The sequence below is a fragment of the Callithrix jacchus genome, chromosome 5, assembly GCF_049354715.1.
Source record: "Callithrix jacchus isolate 240 chromosome 5, calJac240_pri, whole genome shotgun sequence".
Lineage (NCBI taxonomy): Eukaryota > Metazoa > Chordata > Mammalia > Primates > Cebidae > Callithrix > Callithrix jacchus.
In genome coordinates this window covers 106,104,617-106,119,652 of record NC_133506.1, presented here as the reverse complement: position 1 = coordinate 106,119,652, position 15,036 = coordinate 106,104,617, and the positions used below count along the sequence as shown (strand labels likewise).

General features: G+C 45.9%; 1 protein-coding gene and 1 pseudogene across 3 annotated transcripts in view; both read left to right on the top strand.

Annotated features, from left to right (window-relative positions):
- The window catches only part of WSB1 (WD repeat and SOCS box containing 1), a 20,688-nt gene extending 19,228 nt beyond the window's left edge, over window positions 1–1,460 (top strand). For both annotated transcript variants that reach the window (XR_013535827.1, XM_002748270.7), the window contains exon 9: window positions 22–1,460. Coding sequence is in view for 1 of the 2 variants with exons in the window: in XM_002748270.7 (XP_002748316.1) it covers window positions 22–181 (160 nt within the window). In the remaining variant the exon portion in view is untranslated. The remainder of the gene's footprint in view (window positions 1–21) is intronic.
- On the top strand, window positions 938–15,036 carry LOC144582654 (keratin, type II cytoskeletal 8 pseudogene; annotated as a pseudogene). Its single transcript, XR_013535826.1, has one exon. The product of XR_013535826.1 is annotated as a keratin, type II cytoskeletal 8 pseudogene (transcript).

Here is a 15,036-nt window from a genome sequence, read left to right as displayed (position 1 = left end):
ATGTGCTTTATTTCTGTTTAGGACACATGACGGAAGTGTATATTTTTGGGCCACTCCACGGCAAGTCCCTAGCCTGCAACATTTATGTCGCATGTCAATCCGAAGAGTGATGCCCACCCAAGAAGTCCAGGAGCTGCCAATTCCTTCCAAGCTTTTGGAGTTTCTGTCCTATCATAGTTAGAAAATTCTGCCTTCCCTAGTCCTAGGGACTGACAGAATACACTTAACACAAACCTCAAGCTTTACTGACTTCAAGTATCTGTTTTTAAAGATTTAGAAGATTTATTTAATTTGATATGTTCTTGTACTGCATTTTGATCAGTTGAGCTTTTAAAATATTATTTATAGACTACAGAGATATTTCTGAACATATCAAATATAAATTTTTTTAAAGATCTAACTGTGAAAACATATACATACATGTATATATTTAGATATAAGCTGCTATATGTTGAATGGACCCTTTTGCTTCTCTGATTTTTAGTTCTGACATGTATCTATTGCTTCATTAGAGCCACAATATGTATCTTTGCTGTAAAGTGTAAGGAATTTTTAAATTCTGGGACACTGTGTTAGATCTGTAAATACTGATTTAAGAAAGTTGAACTGGGCCAGGTGTGACAGCTCACGCCTATAGTCCCAGCAGTTTAGGAGGCCAAGGTGGGTGGATCACCTGAGGTTACTTAGCAGTTTGAGACCAGCCTGGCCAACATGACAAAAGCCTGTCTCTACTAAAAATACAAAAACAATTAGCCAGCCATGGTGGTGCACACCTGTAGTCCCAGCTACATGGAAGGCTGAGGCAGGAGAATCGCTTAAACCCGGGAGGCGGAGGTTGCAGCGAGCCGAGATCACATCACTGCACTCCAGCAAGACTCTGTCTCAAAAGAAAAAAAAAAAGTTGTCTTGCCTCATATGAAATGTGTTTGATTGGAGGGTGTCAGACTGGCCTGGAAGTGAGACAGTTTTTTATGTACAGGGAAAGGATTTTATTATCCTTAGGGATAGCATCTAAGACATAAGAGTTTGAATGTGACATTATTTGAAAACAATAACAACAAAGAAAAGGCAGAGCCAGGGTATAACTAGAAAAAGGTTGTATTTTTTTCCTTCCTCCTTTAAACACTGCTGCTGCCTTAATTTTAGAAAGCAGCTTACTAGTTTACCCTTGTGGTATAGAGTATTATAAATTTGTGTTAATTTGAAAAATCCATCTTCTGTATTGCTAAATATTTTGTTTGTACTAAGGGACAATTATTTTAAGACCATGGATTTAAAAAAAAAAAACACTCTTTCTGCAGGGGATGATTGGTGAGTTGCCAAAGAGAAGCAATACAGTATATCTACTTTTGCCTTCTGTTATTTATCTTACCTGCAGATATTAAGAATGTATGCATTATGTAAAATGCTCAATTATATATTTTTGTTGAGTTTTTTAATTAAAGACTTGTAAAAAACCAGTATATTGCAAATGTTTCTTTAACAGGTTAGGTCAAGTGCTTTCTCTGTCTCCACTGTAATGTTGATGGCATACCACGGGCAAATTAAGCTCTAGAGATCATTCAGGGCTTCCCGAGTGCAACAGCTCTTACGGTGGTTTTGTTTTGGGAGAACCGTTGTAAATGCGTACTTTAAAAAAGTATAGGAAAGCTCTAGAACACAGAAAAATGACTACTAAGCCAAAGAAATAATATCTTTTAGTGGGGAACTAACAGACCTATAATAAGCCTATCTGTTTAGTTATTTAAAAATCTAGCAATCTCTAGGTCCTTTGAGAAGGCATAAAAAAGTGAAACTCTTATGAGCCATGTGTGATTTTGAAGGTGCGTTTCCACTGAGAAATTATTTGGAAGTTCCTATGGTTACCTCTATTAAGGAATGTAAAAAATTTATAGGCAGTGTAGCTTATCAATTTGAAAGCCAGTAGAGAATCAGCCCAAGTTACTTCTTGCTTGAGGATCATCTATATTTTACAAAAAGAAGCACAAGAAGCATCTCACCTTTCTATTTCTTGTGACTTGTTTTCCCCTGTATTTTACTTTGTAATATATCAGCTTTATAATTTTTTTTTTTGAGATGAGTCTCATTCTCACCCAGGCTGGAGTGCACAATGGCATGATGTCGGTTCATTGCAACCTCTGCCTCCCAGGTTCAAGCAGTTCCCTGCCTCAGCCTCCCAAGTAGCTGGGATTACAGGTGCCTGCCACCACACCCTCCTAATTTTTGTATTTTTAATAGAGACAGATTTCACCATCTTGGCCAGGCTGGTCTTGAACTCCTGACCTTGTGATCCACCCACCTCAGCCTCCCAAAGTGCTGGGATTACAGGTGTGAACCACTGTGCCTGGCCAGCTTTATAATTTTAAAGTAAGGTAAATGGCTGGGCATAGTGGCTCACACCTGTAATCCCAGCATTTAGGGAGACCAAGGCAGGCAGGTCACTTGAGGAGTTCAAAACCAGCCTGACCAACATGGTGAAACCCCCATCTCTAATAAGAATACAGAAATTAGCTGGGCATGGTGGTGCATGCCTCTACTCCCAGCTACTTGGGAGGCTGGCAAGAGAACTGCATGAACTGGAGAAATGGAGGTTGCAGCGAGCTGAGATCACGCCCCTGCATTCCAGTCTGGGTGACAAGAGTGAGACTCTAAATAAATAAGATACCCTTACTTTTCACACCATTACATTATTTTTACTTTCCACACCAACATACCCAGTCAAGTAAAAATAGCTTTTTTGTGTGTGTGTGTGTGTGTGTGAGACAAGTCTCGCACTGTCACCTGGGCTGGAGTGCAGTGGTGGCTCACTGCAGCCTCCCGCCTCCCTGGTTCAAGCAATTCTCCTGTTTCAGCCTCCCAAGTAGGTGGGATTATAGGTGCCTGCCACTGTGCCTAGCTAATTTTTGAGACGGGGTTTTGCCATGTTGACCAGGCTGGTCTTGAATTCTTGACCTCAAGTGACCCACCTGCCTCGGCCTCCCGAAGTGCTGGGATTAACAGGCATGAGCAACTGCGCCCAGTCCAAAACAGCATTTTTAGAAGCTACGTTCTCTGTGATGTTCATCTGTTTGCTACCTCTTCTAGTGAAAACCATAATGCTAATGTGAAAGGAAGATTAGAAACATGTTTGAATTTTCCATATGTCTGTGGGGAACAAGGTAGTAACAGTGATAATAGACTGAAGGACCAAAGGAAAATAGGGAAGACAATGTTGATTATGGACTTGGATCAGATTCTAGCTACATGATTTTAAAATGACACTGCCTCTTTCTCTTCTCTTTTGTCACAAGCCTGTCATTTGGAGAACTGGCAAGCTGGCAAGAGGTCATTTATGTTCAGGTTTGATTTCCTGTTTTAGAATCCCATAGAGTACATAAAAACATGGGAAAGTCACACTCAGCAGCCAAGCTATCCTTTTGCAATAAATCACTTTAAGACCTGTAACTTGATCTTAGGTTGGCAAATCTTAAACTTAACAATCGTTGAAATTCCCTGCCTACTGCGGCTGTGATAAAATTGGATTCAGCTGGTTTGCACTGCTCCTGGATTGGCATGACCGAAAAAGGCTGGACTCCACTGTAGCATGCTTATGGGTTGAGGCAGTAGCAGAGGCAGGGGACTTGGCTGCCAGCCAGTACAGGGATAAGAAAATAGAAAGCATGAGACGTTTCACAAGCTAGAAACCATTGAGGCAGTGACTACAACCTCCAGATTAATCAGATGAGGGTTGGTTTGTAGGTGACATAGCATTTTACCCAAGTGATTCTGAACAGACCGTGGCTTATGATAATACATTTTAACTAGCAAGTGTATAGACTGTAAAAGAAATATCTACAGTTATATATGGATGTACTATCATTCGGTGATAAAATCATGGAAAAAGCAGAAATTGGGTTTTTGTTTTTTTTTTTCAATTCCTTTCCATCAGAAGTAAGAGCTGTTGGCAGCAAATAATAAAATGCAACTTAGTGACATGCTCCTCATAAACTTGGCAGATGTTTATGGTAAGATATTTGGAAGGAATGAACAGAAGTAGGCAATCTCAACCTGCCCTTTGGTCCCTAAAGCAAAATCTGCAAAAATCTGGTCTAAGCCAGGTGTAAAGTGGCCTGTTTCTATTACAGGTGGGCGGGTAGCTTTATGTGGTTGTTTTTTGACATGTTTTAGGTTTTCTATTTTTTACTTTGAGATAGGGTCTCTATCACCCAAGCCGGAGCGCAGTGGTGCAGTCTCAGCTCACTGCATCCTCTGCCTCCCCTGGTTCAAGTGATTCTCAGGCATAAGCCACCCAAGTAGCTGTGATTATAGGCGTGAGCTGGGCCAATATTTGTATCTTTAGTGGAGATGGGGTTTCGCCATGTTGGCTAGACTCATCTTGAATTCCTGGCCTCAAGTGATCTGCCCATCTTGGCCTCCAAAGTGCTGGGATTACAGGCATGAACCATGGCGCCTGGGCTGTCTAGGCTTATTTTAACAGTTGAGGAATTAGAAAATGATTGAATAGGGCTGGAATTGGAGAAGGAAAAATTATTTAATTCAATTTTTATCGACTCCAGCACTATTTTCTCTATTAGAGACTACAACTATCATTATTCTTCTGGTTTCTTTTTTAGAGCTAATGATAAAAATAAGGAATTTTCTCTACCTATAATTCCTCAGAAAAGTTGGTCTTCTGGTCTAAAAGTAACCCTTTTATAGGTTTTATTAGGAAAACCTATAATACAGTGTTGCCTGTCCCTGTCATTATAGTGAGTTTTGCTTGGCTTTAGATAAGGCTGAAGCATCAGTGGCTCTTTCTGAAAAAATTCTTCTCCAAAAATAAAGTGTGGGCTGTAAAAATCATCTGGAACAGGAGTGTCCAATCTTTTGGCTTCCTTGGGCCACACTGGAAGAATTGTCTTGGGCCACACATAAAATACACTAACACCAACGATAGCTGATGAGCTAAAAGGAAAAAAAAAAATCTCAGACTGTTTTAAGAAGGTTTACAAATTTGTGTTAGGCCACATTCAGAGCTGTCCTGGGCTGTGGGCTGCACATTGGACAGGCTTGCTCAGTAAGTAAGGGAGGCAAAATGGCTACTCCACCAGGTTGCTTTATGCTTCCAAATTGTGGATTAATAATGAAATGTTCTTATAAAAAATAAAAAAGATTAAGGATAACGAACATTAGAGAGATACCTGAGAAAGATAATGATTAAAATAGAGCCAAGAGGCAGGGCGAGGTGGCTCACGCCTATAATCATAGCACTTCTGGAGTGGACAGGCCGAGGTGGACAGATCACCTGAGGTCAGGAGTTCAAGGCCAACCTGGCTAACATAGTTAAAGCCCGTTTCTATTAAAAATACAAAAAAACTAGCCAAATGTGGTGGCTCGCACCTGTAATCCCAGCTACTCAGGAAGCTGAGGCAGGAGAATCACGAACCCGGGAGGTGGAGGTTGCAGTGAGCCAAGATTATGCCATTTCATTCCATCTTGGGCAACAAGAGTGAAACGCCGACTCAAAAAAAAAAGAGAGCCAAGAATGAGGCTGATATTAAACAGATTTTTTTCTTTTTCTTTTGACACAGACTTGCTGTTTCCCAGGTTGGAATGCAGTGGTGTCATCTCCTCTCACTGCAGCCCCCGCCTCCTGGGTTCAAGCAATCCTCCTCAGCTTCCCTAGTAGCAGGGATTACAGGTGAACGCCACCACACCTGGCTAATATTTGTTTGTTTTTTTGGGATGGAGTGTCACTCTTTCGCCAGGCTGGAGTGCATTGGTGAAATCTCTGCTTGCTGCAACCTCCACCTCCTGGTTCAAGCGATTTTCCTGCCTCAGTCTCCTGAGTAGCTGGGACGACAGGCACGTGCCACCACATCCAGCTAATTTTTGTATTTTTAGCAGAGACGGTTTCACCATGTTGGCTAGGATGGTCTCTTATCTTTTGACCTCATGATCCACCTGCGTCAGCCTCCCAAAGTGCTGGGATTACAGGCGTGAGTCATCACACCTTCCTTTAAATGGAAATTTTAAAGACAGACATTTGCACTGAATGAGCTAAATATTTGACTCTAAACTCACACAAAATGGCCAGGCTCAGTGGCCTACTCTTGTACTCTCAGCACTTTGGGAGGCTGAGGTGGGCGGATCACTTCGCCTCAGGAGTTCAAGACCAGTCTGGCCAACATGGTGAAATCTGTCTACTAAAAATACCCAAAATCACCTGTAGTCCAAGCTACTTGGGCTGAGGCGGGAGAATTACTTGATCCCGGAAGGTGGAGTTTGCAGTGGTCCAAGATGGCGCCACTGCACTCCAGCCTGGGCGACAGCAAGACTGTCAAAAACAAACTCACAAAAAAATGGGAATCCCAGTAAGTTGTATGATTCACAATGTTAATCTTATAGTAATTGCTGAGGAAAAGCAAAGTTAATGTTATGGACTGAATATTGTACACCCCCACTGAGCAGTAATATGTTGAAATCCTAATCCTCAATGTGATGGTATTAGGGAGTGGGGCCTTTGGGAGGTGATTAGGTCATGAGGGTGGAGTCCTCATAATAGGACATACCCATATAAAAGGAACCCTAGAAAACTCTCTTTCCCTCTTCACCACGTGAAGATACAATGAGAAGACAGCAGTCTAACCCAGAAGAGGGCTTGCATCCTGATTTCAGACTTCCAAACTCCAGAACTGTGAGAACTTCATTTCTGTTGTTTATAACCCCTCTAGTCTATGGTAGACTTTGTTCTAGCAGCCCAAATGGACTAAGGCATAGGATCAGCAGGAATGCCTCTTTAAAACTTATTTATTTTTTCAAGATGGCTGATTTTTCCTGAGCTGAATTGATCCTCCTGTCTCAGCCTCCTGAGTAGTTGGGACTACAGATGTGTACCATCACACCCAGCTAATTTTTCTATTATTTCTAGAGACAAGGTCTTGTTGCCTAGGCTGGTCTTCATCTCCCAGGTTGTAGCAATCCTCCTGCCTTGGCCTCCCAAAGTACTGGGATTATAGATGTTAGACCCCATGCCAGGCCAAAACTTCTTTATTAGATATAAACTCTTAGAGCGCACAGACAGTGATTTCTGTGTACTACCCAACCATCTCTCTGCCTCTAAGACCCCTAACATGATTTGGCAGGATTTACACAGGCTTCAAGTTCTCCCTTGGATGATACCAATTGAGCTCAGAAGAGAAACAGCAAAGATTACTGTGAGCTTACTGTGTTGCAAGGGACTGCCGGCAGCTTCTGGGAAACAAGACCGGGAAGCCCCCAAGTAAAAGGTTGTCCTGGCCATCCCCCTGTTGGGTGACATGAGCCTGTCTCAGTTGTTTTTAGAGTTGAGTTTATGATGCATTACCTAATGGCCTCTTTTTGGCTTTTTGGTGGTTAGATAAGGTGGCCCAGCCGAAAGTCATCTTGCCTGTTCCTCAAGTTCCGTCAGAGTCCTCATTTCCACATCACTTCCTTTCAAGTATGCCCTATTGCTAGGTACTCATTCTTGGGTGTTGCTGCCTCATTTAGAATGCAAATTCCTGCCAGGTTTGGTGGCTCACACCTGTAATCCCAGCACTTTGGGAGGGCAAGACAGGTGGATCACGAGGTCAGGCCTGGCCTGGCCAACATGGTGAAACCCAGTTTCTATTAAAAAAAAAAAGAATGCAAATTCCTTACACCTGAGGGAATCCTTACAAACTTTTCCCACTGGACTCTGCCCTGGCTGATATTTTGGTCACAGTGATTATTGTTGCCTTGGGCAGATGAGAGACCAGCCCCAGATCAGCAGGTTTGGCATAGCCATGGACTGGGGAGTTGGAACAGGCATCCAGGTGCACGTTCATCCAGCTTGGGCTGGGTGGAGAAAGCAGTTCCCTTAGACTGTCTGGGTCACTCTGCTCAACACCTGGCAAAGACCCAGCTTTCTAGGCTTGGCCCCATCTGGCCTCAGATCAGGAGGCTGTTCATATAGCAGCTTGGCCCACTTTCTCTCCACAGGGCCTGCTGCCCAGAGGACTTTGCAGAAGTGTTGGCTGAGGCTACAGTCCTGAGAAAGACGGGTGATTGCTGGCTTGGCTGCTTAACAGCTTGTAACTTTCAGAGCTTTGATATAAAAATGCTGTAAGAATACCTCTCCTCCATGAAGAGCGTTTGGCTTCTATTTTGTATCTGCACAGTGTCGGGTACATGGCAGGCACTCGACCGCTGTACTACCATTTGTCGAGCACTGACCACGTGCTCTTCACTATCCCTGGTACTTCTCAACCACCCTGTAGAATTATCCTGTATTATAGCTGTGGAGGTTCAGAGAGGCAGCTCCTCAGGTCACACAGCTAAGACCATAGAGCACATAAATCCAGACTAATCTGTCTCCAGGCTGGGCTCAGTGGCTCACACCTGTAATCTCAGCACTTTTGGAGGCCAAGGCGAAGGGTCACTTGCACCCAGGAGTTCAAGACCAACGTGAGCAACACAATGAGACCTTGTCTCTACAAATGATAATTTTTTAAAAATTAGCTGTGCATGGTGACCTGCACCTATGATCCCAGCTACTCTGGAGGTTGAGGTGGGAGGATCACTCGAGCCTGGGAGGTGGAGGCTGCAGTGAGCTGTGATTGCACAACTGCACTCCAGCATGGCAACTGAGAGATCTCAAACAAGAAAATAAATAAATCTGGGCCGGGTGTGGGGGCTCACACCTGTAATACCAGCACTTTGGGAGGCTGAGGAGGGTGGATCACGAGGTCAGGAATTTCATGCCATCCTCGCCAACATGGTAAAACCCCATCTCTACTAAAAAGTACAAAAATTAGCTGGGCAAGGTGGCAGTTGCCTGTAGTCCCAGCTACTTGGGAGGCTGAGGCAGGAGAATTGCTTGAACCCAGGAGGTGGATGTTGCAGTGAGCCAAGATTGAGCCATTGCACTCCAGCCTGTGCGACACAGCAAGAGTCCATCCTAATAAATAAATAAATAAATAAATGAATGAATAAGTAAAGTCTGACTCGGGAGCCCTGTTTCTTTTCATGATGGCCATGGATGCACACTGTCATTTAGGAATGGTGCTCAGTCAACATCAAATACCAAAATTATTTCTCTTTTTTTGGAGTTTTTTGATTTCAACATTTTATTTTTGTGGGTACATAGTAGGTGTATATGTTTATTGGGTACATGAGACTAAATTGGTTCTTCCCTGTGCCTCTGCCAACTCCCTGGAGCCAGCCATGATGTCAGGCAAAACCTTTCCCAACACTCCCTGCCTTTCACTGAATCATGGAGGAAACAAACGCAAAAGGAATCACTCCAAATATAATTAGGCCATTGAAACCCACCCAAGGTGTCCCCTACCCACCTCCTGGAAAAATGATACTAAAGGATGGTTCATTTTTTCCTACACACCACTCTCCTTGGGAACTGATCTCACATTTTCATTGCAATGTGAACAAATCCAACTCAAACATGCTGGAGCAGGATGCCTTAAAGCAGTCACTGAGGTGAGGAAGTCAGCTGACCTTGCAGCCCCTGACTTCATTTATTCATTCGTCTGGTCATGGTCACACGTTTAGCCGCTGGCTTTAAAAATCAACAAGAGATCAGGTTACAAGCTGATGTGAGCCCCTTTTTTTCTTTTTTAATTTCATTTTTATTTTTTGAGACAGAGCCTTGCTCTTTTGCCCAGGCTGGAGAGCAGTGATGCAATCATGGCTCATTGCAGCCTCAGCCTCCTGGGTTTGAGCAATCCTCCCACCTCAGCCTCCTGAGTAGCTGAGACTTCAAGTGTGCGACATCATGCCTGGCTAGTTTTTGTATTTTTTGTAGAGGTGGGTCTTCACCATGTTGCCGAGGCTTGTCTCAAACTCCTGGGCTCAAGCAATCCACCCCACTCAGCCTCCCAAAGTTCTGGGATTACAGGGATGAGCCAGTGCACTGGGCCTGACATGAGCTCCCCCTAGCAGCTATATCAGATAAAGTTAGTCTCACTTGCCTAGAGTTGACCTGCCAGTAATACCAGCCATTAGGGCTGGCCCTGGGTCAAGAGTCTGCATTGGGTGAAACTGTTATCCAGGTCAATACAGATGCCATCTAGGGAGCAAGGAGAATCCATACCCAGGAAGGACCCAACTCTAATAAAGGAAGGGTCAGACCATTCTTACCATATTTCACTGATGAAAAGTTACACTTTTGTCTCTGCACTCCAAATTGGGATGTATTTTATAATCAAAGATGTCTTAAAAATTTTCGTGGGCCGGGCGCGGTGGCTCACGCCTGTAATCCCAGCACTTCGGGAGGCTAAGGAGGGTGGATCATGAGGTCAAGAGATCAAGACCATCCTGGTCAACAAGGTGAAACACCGTCTCTATTAAAAATACAAAAAAATTAGCTGGGCATGGTGGCGCGTGCCTGTAGTCCCAGCTACTCGGGAGGCTGAGGCAGGAGAATTGCCTGAACCCAGGAGGCAGAGGTTGTGGTGAGCTGAGATTGCACCATTGCACTCCAGCCTGGGCAACAAGAGTGAAACTCTGTCTCAAAAAAAATGTTTTTGTAAGTGGTACCCACTGTAATGGCATATTATAGATAATGGTACAGATTATAATCAGTGTTATCGAGGGTTTGATGAAACATGAAGTCAGTAGAATGTATATATAAAAGTAAAAGGTCAGTGGAATGCTATATATAATGTCAGCAGTAAAAGACACCAGAAACAGGTAGTGAGTGTTCATTTCTATTTGTATTAAATGACATGTTAATTTCCTTTGTATTAAAATAGAAATGTAGGTAACATTTATGAACTTTCACCATGATTCAGGCAACTGTTCTAAATACTTAATGTGCATAATTGAATCCTTACAACAACCCTATGAAACAGACAGTTATCTTCATTTTATAAATGAGGAAACTGAGGTACAGAGGGGTTAACTAACTCCCCAGAAGTCACCTGATAGTAAATGGAAGAGTCAGGATTCAAACCCAGTCTATCTGACTCCAGAGTTAAGAAATACTTGGGGCTGGGTGCAGTGGCCAGGCTGGGCAACAAAGTGAGACCCCATTTCTACAGAAAATCAAAAAATTAGCCTGACATGGTGGCCTGTGCCTGTGGTCCCAGCTACATGGGAGGGTAAGGTGAGAGGGTCACTTGATCTGGGAGTTCTAGGATGCAGTGAGTCATGTTTGCATCACTGCACTGAAGCCTGGACAACAGAGTAAGACCCTGTGGCAAAAGAAAAAAAAAGAAAGGAAAAAAAGAAATACATGGCTTAAGATTGCTCTAACCACTTTGCAGCTGTGTGACCTTGGGTAAACCCCTTAACCTCTCTGAACCTCAACCTCCTCCTCCTCCTCCTCCTCCTCCTCCTCCTCCTCCTCCTCCTCCTCCTCCTCATAATCACAGTTATGGCCCAGGGCCATATGGATTAAATAAGATCAAGTCCCAGAAGCACTTAACACATGGCCTAGTCTAGGTGATGGAGGGAGTTGTTATTAATATGCCCAAAAGATTCCATCTCCACACCACCACCAGCCTGGCTATTTATGAATATCCCCAAGGCCGGCATTGACCTTCACAGTTACTGGTGGAATTTCGGAAAACATTCCGATCAGGCTCATTGCCTGGAGATTCTGAGTCCAAACCATAGCCCAGGCCACACAGAGGTATGTCCCCCACTGAAAACCACCAATGTGATTCAAACCCCTTCATGTTTCTGACAATCAACTTGGCCAAGACAAGGTGGGTGTTAGTAGCAGAGCCCAGACTGAGAAACTAAGGTGCTGTTTTCTTTCAATCCTATCATTGGAATCACTGCTCCAGCAGTCCTTGTAGCCAATAAGACCATGGCAGAAAGACCAGAAACCAAGGAGGAAGCTGGGAAACTCCATGTGGGGTGCCTGCTGCCCTGCCCATCTGCCTCTCTGCTTGGCTATCCCAGTTCAAAGCACACTCTAGGGTCCACTTATGCGGTTCCTGCCACTCAAGGCTCATTCCTCAGGTAGCCGTGGGCCTGCCTTTGGGCAGAGCAAGGCCTGAAGAGAAGAGGCAGCTGCAGAGCCTGGCCGCCCGCAGAGGCTCAGCCTTCAGGACTGCGTCTGAGCACAGGGCCAGCCAGGTGGGGAAGAAGCCCAGAAGTTGACCCTGTCTTCTCCAGGCAGTTTCAGTCTCTCTCCTTGTCAACATCTGCTCCTGTTAAGAGAGTTAAGCTTATTCTTAACTCTCTCAGAGTGAAGAGCCCAGGGATATACCCTCTTTCCCAAGAAAAATGTCTGCACTCCACACGTGGAATTCATTTCCCCAGTATTGGATGTAAACTCCTGGAATCCACTCTTGCTGATGTTGTCTTCACAGACCTTTGTCCAACCTGCCCCTGGCAGCCACAGGGGATCTTTCTAAAATTCAAATCTGACCCAGGCTGGGCCTTTAAACTGCTGACTGCGCTGGGCCTTCCCCTGTCTGGACCCTGTCCAACCCCTCTGGGCTTCCCTGAGCCCAGGTCTGCTGCTCTGTTTCCTTTCCCCTTTCTTCCACAATCCAGCTGGCCCTCCAGCCTCCTCCTAGGCCTTCTAAAACAAATATATTTATGTTTTTAAAGAGAGAGTCAAGGCCAGGTACAGTGGCTCACATTTATAATCCTAGCACTTTGGGAGATTGAGGTGGGCAGATCACCTGAGGTCAGGAGTTCGAAACTAGCCTGGACAACATGGTGAAATCCCATCTCTACTGAAAACACAAAAATTAGCTAGGTGTATTCTTAACTCTCTCAGAGATTGGCAGATATGACTCAGATTGTGAGAGTGGTTTGCAAAGACTAAGTTGGGAAAGCAATGTGGAGAGATGGAAGGGACGGAGGGAAGAGATCCAGGGGCCAGAAAGGGGTCTTGGCCAACTCTTTGGCATTGCCAGTGTTTATGTGCCTGAGTCTAGCTCCAGACCTGGAGGACGGGCAGGGCCAGTTGCACGTCTGTCTCTTTATCAATTGTTATGATTCAGAAACAGTGAGTGGCAATGCTCAGGTGTGTCAAGGAAGGAAGGCTCTAGGTGTCATGTAAGTCTGGACTGATGACTACGAGTTTGACAATTTGGGTGAGGGGGGCAGTAAAGGGATCGGGGTGTGAAGCAGTTTCCAGGATTTTAGAGAAACTGATGCAATCAAAGCACAGCAGTGCAAGGACGGGGTTATTTTTGCTTGTCAGCTATATGACAGCTGGGAAAGAATGTAACAGAGAGTGCAAGCCGAGAGGCAGGGGGAGCAGGATGGAAGCTATGGCATCGTTCACATTTATTCTACTTTGCTGCATAGTATTAATTATTATCAGTTGTAATTGTTACCTCGAAGAAGCAGCTTCTCCACACCTTCTGGAATCTCTCCCTGGTTCAGCCCACCTGCCTCCACGCCTGCCTCCACCATGTCCATCAGGGTGACCCAGAAGTCCTACAAGGTGTCCACCTCTGGCCCCGGGGCCTTCAGCAGCTGCTCCTTCACGAGTGGGCCCAGTGCCCGCTTGAGCTCCTCGAGCTTCTCCCGAGTGAGCAGCAGTGGCTTCCGGGGTGGCCTGGGTGCAGACTGTGCTGGGGCCAGCGGCATAGGCATGGGAGGCATCACCGCCATCACCATCAACCAGAGCCTGCTGAACCCCATTAAGGTGGATGTGGACCCCAACATCCAGGCTGTGTGTACCCAGGAGAAGGAGCAGATCATGACCCTCAACAACAAGTTTGCTTCCTTCATTGACAAGGTGCAGTTCCTGGAGCAGCAGAACAAGATGCTGGAGACCAAGTGGAGCCTCCTGCAGCAGCAGAAAACGGCTCGGAGTAACATGGACAACATGTTTGAGAACTACATCAACAACCTGAGGCGGCAGCTGGAGACTGGGCCAGGAGAAGCTGAAGCTGGAGGCGGAGCTTGGCAACATGCAGGGGCTGGTGGAGGACTTCAAGAACAAGTATGAGGAAGAGATCAATAAGCGTACAGAGATGGAGAATGAATTTGTCCTCATCAAGAAGGATGTGGATGAAGCTGACATGAACAAGGTAGAGCTGGAGTCTCGCCTGGAAGGACTAACTGACGAGATCAACTTTCTCAGGCAGCTGTATGAAGAGGAGATTCGGGAGCTGCAGTCCCCGATCTCCGACACGTCTGTAGTGCTGTCCATGGACAGCATCATCGCTGAGGTCAAGGCGCAGTACGAGGAGATCGCCAACCGCAGCCGGGCTGAGGCGGAGAGCGTATACCAGATCAAGTATGCGGAGCTGCAGATGCTGGCTGGGAAGCATGGGGATGACCTGCTGTGTACAAAGACAGATCTCCGAGATGAACCGGAACATCAGCCGGCTCCAGGCTGAGATCGAGGGCCTCAAAGGCCAGGGGGCTTCCCTGGAGGCCGCCATTGCAGATGCTGAGGATCATGGGTAGTGGGCACTCAAGGATGCTCATGCCAAGCAGCAGGAGCTGGAGACCGCCCTGCATCAGGCCAAGCAGGACATGGCACGGCAGCTGCGTGAGTACCAGGAGCTTCCAACGTCAAACTGGCCCTGGACGTCGAGATCACCACCTACCGCAAGCTACTGAAGGGTGAGGAGAGCCGGCTGGAGTCTGGGATGCAGAACATGAGTATCCATACGAAGACCACCAGCGGCTATGCAGGTGGTCTGAGCTCTGCCTATGGGGGCCTCACAAGCTCTGGCCTCAGCTACGGCCTGGGCTCCAGCTTTGGCTCTGTCACAGGCTCCAGCTCCTTCAGCCGCACCAGCTCCACCAAGGCTGTGGTTGTGAAGAAGATTGAGACCCACGATGGGAGGCTGGTGTCTGAGTCCTCTGATGTCCTGCCCAAGTGAACAGCTGCAACAGCCACTCCCAGCCTGCCCTTCCCAAGGCTGCTCCAGAGCCCAGGAGGGAGGCCGCTGTGGACGGGAGCACAGGGAACAGGAGACCCACCCGACCCTCAGCCCACCCGCGGGGACTGAGGCCTCCTGCCTGGGGACTCCCCTTGCCCATGCCTCCAGCTGCAAAACAATTCAATTGCTTTTTTTTTTTTTTTGGTCCAAAATAAAATCTCAGCTAGCTCAG